Source organism: Mesoplodon mirus (genome assembly GCF_964341445.2).
Source record: "Mesoplodon mirus genome assembly, chromosome: 13".
In the NCBI taxonomy this organism is placed as follows: Eukaryota; Metazoa; Chordata; class Mammalia; order Artiodactyla; family Ziphiidae; genus Mesoplodon; species Mesoplodon mirus.
This window is the reverse complement of record NC_138989.1, coordinates 41,001,369-41,007,858: the sequence shown is the minus strand read 5'-3', so window position 1 is coordinate 41,007,858 and position 6,490 is coordinate 41,001,369. Positions and strand designations below refer to the sequence as shown.

The following is a 6,490-nucleotide window of genomic DNA, read 5'->3' as shown; positions in this document are numbered from 1 at the left end:
GTCCAAATTAATGGTGCGAGTGTCTGCATACTCTAGCTGTTATTCAAACAACAAAAGTCAAGTTTTAAAGAGACTTTCAAATCTGCTGAAATGATTCTGCATTAAATATGAATCCAGAATATAATGTTTAAGCAGGAACACAAAAATAACTATTGTGACATTCATTTTAACAAAGGTATTTTTTTAAAAAAGAAGAAAGAAAAAGAATGATCCAGCAATCCTACTCCTGGGCATATATCCAGACAAATCTGTAATTCAAAAAGATAATGCACCCCTGTGGTCATAGCAGCACTATTCTCAATAGCCAAGACATGGAAACAACCTAAGTGTCCATGACCGTTGAATGGATAAAGAAGATGTGGTACATATATACAATGGAATACTACTCAGCCATAAAAAAGAATGAAATAATGCCATTTTCAGCAAAATGAATACAACTAGAGATTATTATACTCAGTGAAGTAAGTCAGAAAGAGAAAGACAAATACCATGATATCACATATATGTGTAATCTAAAATATGACACAGGGCGGGTGCCTGGTGGCGGGAGCAGCTTTCATGCCGCCGGTGGGCTCCTGTGAGCGGGCACAGACAGCCTAGGTGGGCAGACAGGCGGCCTGGGGAGGATGCTGAGGCCACCACCCTCAGGCCCCACAACGGCTCCAGGGTGTGAAGGTGACACACAAGGCCAGCACCGGGCCAGGTGAGGCGAGAGGCTTCAGCCCTGAGGCGGGGGTGGGGGCGCGAGGAGAGCAGGCAAGAGAGGAGGATGGTGGCCCAGGCCATCTGGGAAAGAAGAGGTGGAAAGTGACAAGTCGGGTGAGGCGTCCGGGCCTAGGAAGGCCTCAGCAAGGCAGCTAGTGGAGGGGCCTGGGAGCCAGGTGGGCTCTTCAGACTCATCAGACCGGCCTGGCTTAGAAGCAGCGAAGGAAGCAGAGCTACCCTTGCAGTCAGGAAGACACACCAAGGAAAAAAGAAAAGTAACTGAAGCCTCAGGTGATGATCCACAGCCAGGGACTGACCTGTAAACACGTTTATGGAGTACTACAGAAAGTTTCCGTCGGGTATACACTTTGATTTACAAGTGCTAAATGACCTTCTAAGTTCTTTACTCAAACATTGTTTATTGAAAGAAGTATTTCAGGTCATGAACCTCAGCATAATGGTTAAAATGCTGCCTGCTCTGAAAATATTACTAAAAATATTTGAGTATGTGGCAACTATGAAATTAAGGAATGCTGTACCTGCTTTGATATCTTTTGCAAGCTTGTTGAAGCTGGGACGGTACTTGACCCAGAACACTTTAACTATATTATTAAGCTTTTATACCAAGTACAGGCTTCCAAGCAAGAAATAACTGCAGTTCTGGGAATGAAATCCAGGTTACGGACGAGGCAGTTTAAAAAGAACTGGAAGTGTGATTTAGAGTCAGCCTTGAATGAAATAGAGCATTGTAAAGAAAAAGGTGACTGGACCAAATTGGGAAATTTATACATTAACATAAAGCTGGGCTGTGAAAAATTTGCAGATTTTCCAGAGATTTTGTGCTTGTATTGTTGAAACACTAACAAAAGACTGTAAAGAAGAGAGACCAGGGCCTCCCTGGTGGCGCAGTGGTTGAGAGTCTGCCTGCCGATGCAGGGGATACGGGTTCGTGCCCCGGTCCGGGAGGATCCCATATGCCGTGGAGCGGCTGGGCCTGTGAGCCATGGCCACTGAGCCTGCACATCCGGAGCCTGTGCTCCGCAACGGGAGAGGCCACAACAGTGAGAGGCCCACATACCGCAAAAAAAAAAAAAAAAAAAAAAAAAAAGAAGAGAGACCAGGTGTTCCATTTCGTGAATTTGCTGAAACAGTTCGCAAAGATCCACAAAATAGTGAAGTAGATAAAACTTTGCTGGGAAGAATCGGAATCAGTGCTATGTACTTCTACCACAAGCTGTTGCAGTGGTCCAAGGGAAGGAAGGTCTTAGATAAACTATATGAATTAAAAATACATTTTATAAGTTTAAAAGGACTTATAGGGCCTGAGAAGTTAGCACCGAGATGTCAAGTTGTGAATATTGCAGCAGAAATTTTTCTAAAAAGCAGAAGCCTAGATGGTGCCATTTGGGTATTAAGGGAGTCAGAGGGAGTCATCAATACACAACTGTGGGCTTGTGATAGACTGGATGTGCTCAATCGGCATAATCTGCTCTGTACAACTGCACATGAAATCTTAGCGAAGAGTCTTTACAGACAGACATTTGAAGTTTTGCAAAATCTACCAGGTTTTCAAAATTCTCAAGATGCCTGTGTAGAAAGCAACAGTCTTTGTATGTCATCCTCCAGAGCAGAATTCATGATTTCAAAGAGCATCCCTATTGATTTTTCCTTTCTTAGAAGATTAATTACTTCTTTAGGAAGAAGTTGTTTACGGCTCAAAGCCAGAGCCCACACAAAGGTGCTCTTTCGTTGGGTTGCTACCCACCACTGGAGGGAAATTTATACCGAAAACTTCTACTGATTCCTTCCTATTTGTCTGAGATTGAAATGTTTAGCTATTGAAGTTTTCCTGGTATCTAATGCTAATAGTATTCAGAGTCCTGGAACTTCTACACAGACGCTGCAGATGGTTTTAAAAAGATGTGAAAAAAACAAATCTCAGAGCAAGGATGACTATCAAACTGCAGTGGAAAGATTAATTATGGCTGCTCGTATATCAGATGCAAAGCTTTTCATTAAGCACGTGACCATCAATGTTAATAAGGAACAGGTTTACAGTATGGAACATTGTTCTGCCCTGAAATGGTTTAAAGAGAATATGAAGTGGGCTGGAAAGGTTTGGCTTTTCAATAACCATTAGTTATTAAAGGTTTTTCTTTTTTTTTTAAGTTCAAGTAATCATTGTTGAAAATAAAAGGCAATGAACATAAAGACAGTTTTCACTATGAAAAATAAAATAAAATAAAATATGACACAAATGAACCTATCTATAAAACAGAAACAGAATCACTGACATAGAGAACAGACTGGTGGTTGCCAAGGAGGAGGGGCTTGGGGGAAGGATGGAGTGGGAGGTTGGGGTTAGTAGATGTAAGCTTTTATATATAGGATGTATAAACAACAAGGTCCTACTGTATAGCACAGAGAACTATATTCAGTATCCTATGATAAACCATAATGGAAAAGAATATTTTAAAAAAGAATGTATGGGGGACTTCATACATGGTTCAGTGGATAAGATCCTGTGCTCCCAATGCAGGAGGCCTGGTTCGATCCCTGGTCGGGGAACTAGATCCTGCATGCTTGCTACAACTAAGAGTCCACATGCCACAACTAAAGATCCCGCATGCTGCAATGAAGATCCCGCAACTAAGACCCTGCACAGCCAAAAATAAACAATAAATAAATAAATAAATAAATAAATATTTTTTTAAAAAGGAATGTATATATAACTGACTGACTTTGCTGTACAGCAGAAATTAACACAACATTGTAAATCAACTATACTCAATTTTAAAAAATACTAAAACTGAAAAAAGAAAGAAAAAAACATGAATAACTGAACAAAAATTCCACCTATTCTTAAACTTTATCATTTTTTTCCCTCTGCAACCCCTTTCCCAAATACAGAGAGAGAAAGAGAAGAGGAAGAGGGTCCAAAGTACAATCTTCCCAATATTTGGGGCCTCTAACAGTTGGGAGGACAGTTGTAGTCCTCAAAGGAAAAGCACTGGGAAGATGGTATTCACACCCTGTGCCCTGGTCCACCACCTCCTGTCTGCCATGGTGGACTGCATAGGCCAACTATTTCCATAAGACTGATACCTGCCTTCTATTTGTTAGCAGAGGGAGTAGGAAAATAAGCATGGGTGCTTTCAAAAATTAGTCTTTCCAGATGTTTTGACTTTAATGTATGTGTCTTACTAATTTTATAAGAAAATAAAACAACAATCTAAACAATATAGGTCAAACTAGAAAACATTTCTCCTCTTGGGAAATAAGAACTGCTGAATGTAGATTTCTTAAAGATATATTACTTGGATATTTTACCTTCTTTTTCAAGACTTTTCCAGCAAAATGTGTTACTTTTATCACATGAACTTCCTTTTATATAATGCAGAACCTAAACAACTTGCTTGTGTAAGGGAGGAAAAAAAATTACTTTTTCTCTACCCGTCTTAAGTTCATTAGCTGGGACTCTGCAAATTAGACTGAGAAAAGACAGAGTAATAAGAGAAAAGCAAGAAACAAACAAATTTATTAGCATGCGCATCACACATACACACAGGAGTACTCAGAGATGAATAACTCAAAGAGGTGATTAGAACTTGAACATATGTGGAATCTTAGCAAAGAATAATAATTTTGTAGAGAAGTAACAAAACAAAGGAAAAGGTCTTTGACCTTCTCCGAAGGACAAATTATGGGAAGGTAAATATAAGGAAATTAATAGTAGATAAGGGCCAGTTAGTAAAGTTTGCTATAAAGATTCCTCTGGTGCTATCTCTTAGCTGATAAAGATCTAGAGTTGTCTCCAGGGATTAACTTCTGTCTTTCCTGGTCAAGAGGGGAGGGGGGACACTTTAACACATTTAGGTTCTGCTTTTAGGCAAATAGGAGGACTGCAGAGAAATTTTCTTGTATCTGCCTCTTCTTAATTGCCTTCAGCTCAAAATAACCCTTGTTTTAAAATAGCATATTTTGGGACTTCCCTGGCAGTCCAGTAGTTAAGACTCTGTGTTTCCACTGCAGGGGGCACGGGTTTGATCCCTGATCAGGGAACTAAGACCCCACATGCCACATGGCGTGGCCAAAAGAATAAATAAATAAATAATAAAATAAAATAGCATATTTTGAGATGGCATATTCTGCTGCCCTTCACTTATCAGATATTATGACTAATGTTGAAGTAACTTTTTTTCTATTTTAAGTGCCCTATCCATTCAAAAACAAATTTTAAAATTCCCAGCATGGGAATCTTAGCTAATACTTGTAGAATATCAGGTCGGCCTCACTGGTTGTCTGTGTTGTCAAACCATACCATACATCAATTTCAATTAAGAAAAACAATTTAGGTGCTTCGACTGTTTTTCAGTAATAATACCTTGCTTCATTTCCCACCTTTAACCTTGACGTAAGTGTGGCAGTTAATGAGATATTTTATAGATGAAAATTTAATAAGACTTTTAAAATAATTATAATCATATAAGTAGTTTAAAGTTTTGACTTTTATAAGATTCATAATGAAGAGAGAGATTTGAAGAAATATTTTATAATGGATAATTCAGCATAAAATTGATTCTCTCCCATTTTGTGAATTTTTACTTAATGACTTCTATATTTCCAAGCTGCCATGGAAGTAGAAGCCACAGGCACTGTTAATTAGTAAACAGAAGTGTTTTTATCGGTCAATTCCTGCACCAACATGTGATTTCTCTGCCCTGTTGTGATAAATATTTGCTATCATCCAGTGTGTCTAAATGGGTCAGCCATCATGGAAGAGTAACTCTGTCATTTTTGTCTGCTCCAAATATTAGGAGGGTAAGTCTATATTGCCCGTAAGCTCTAGGTTACAGTGATTCAAATCTACATTCTATGGATTACAGAAGTCCAAAGCCAAACTCTAGTGTTTAGTAAAACTAATAAACCTATTCATATGTTATCCAGAGCTTCTCCTTAAATAGCTGAGTTTATGGTTCTCCCCCAGGTCTTGCTTATGTCACCCTGGTCTTGTGGTAATGCTGTTCTAGTGATAAAACACTGCCTTCATTTAAAAAAAAAAAACAAAAAACCTACCTACACAAGACATTGGTATTAAGGTTGAGAACTGAAGGGAGAAGTCTTTACACAATATCAAGTCTTGGACATGCTTGTTTTCTTTAGTCTTTGACCTCCCACCATGAGGGATTTCCTCTTATCCTTTCAGGGCACAAGATTACAAGCCACAGTGCCATTTCCCTGTGAGCTGATCAATACTTACATTAAATGTAAATGGACTAAATTCTCCAATCAGAAGACAGAGTGGATGGATGGATAAGGAAAAAAAAAAAGACCCCACTATATGCTGCCTATAAGAGAATCAATTTAGCTTTAAGGAAACACACAGGCTGAAAGTAAAGGGATAGAAAAATATATTCCATGCAAACAGAAACCAAAAGAGAGTGGGAGTAGCTACACTTATATCAGACAAAATAGACTTTAAGTCAAAAACTGTAATAAGAGACAAAAAAATTATTATATAATGTTAAAAGAGTTGATTCATTAAGAGGAAATAACAATAGTAAATATATATGTACTGAACATCAGGGCACCCAAATATATAAAGCAAATATCAACAGCTCTGAAGTAGGGAACTTCTCATCCAGACAGAAAATCAATAAAGAAACAATGGACCTGAACAACACTTTAGATCAAACAGTCCTAACATACATATTAAAAACATTCCATTCAACAGCAGCAGAAGAGACACTCTTCTCAAGTGTACATGGAATATTCTTCAGGGTAG

At 38.5% G+C, this 6,490-nt stretch overlaps 1 protein-coding gene across 1 annotated transcript; it reads left to right on the top strand.

The window, feature by feature from the left end:
- Positions 1-1,024: 1,024 nt before the first annotated feature.
- Positions 1,025-2,910, top strand: LOC309814602 (protein TOPAZ1-like; the record flags this gene model as incomplete). Its single annotated transcript, XM_082640601.1, is given in 6 exon segments — positions 1,025-1,250; positions 1,253-1,530; positions 1,532-1,613; positions 1,827-2,435; positions 2,438-2,534; positions 2,536-2,910. Coding segments are annotated over 6 exon segments (1,602 nt in total), but the record flags the coding sequence as incomplete, so codon positions are not given.
- Between the last annotated feature and the right edge of the window lie 3,580 nt (positions 2,911-6,490).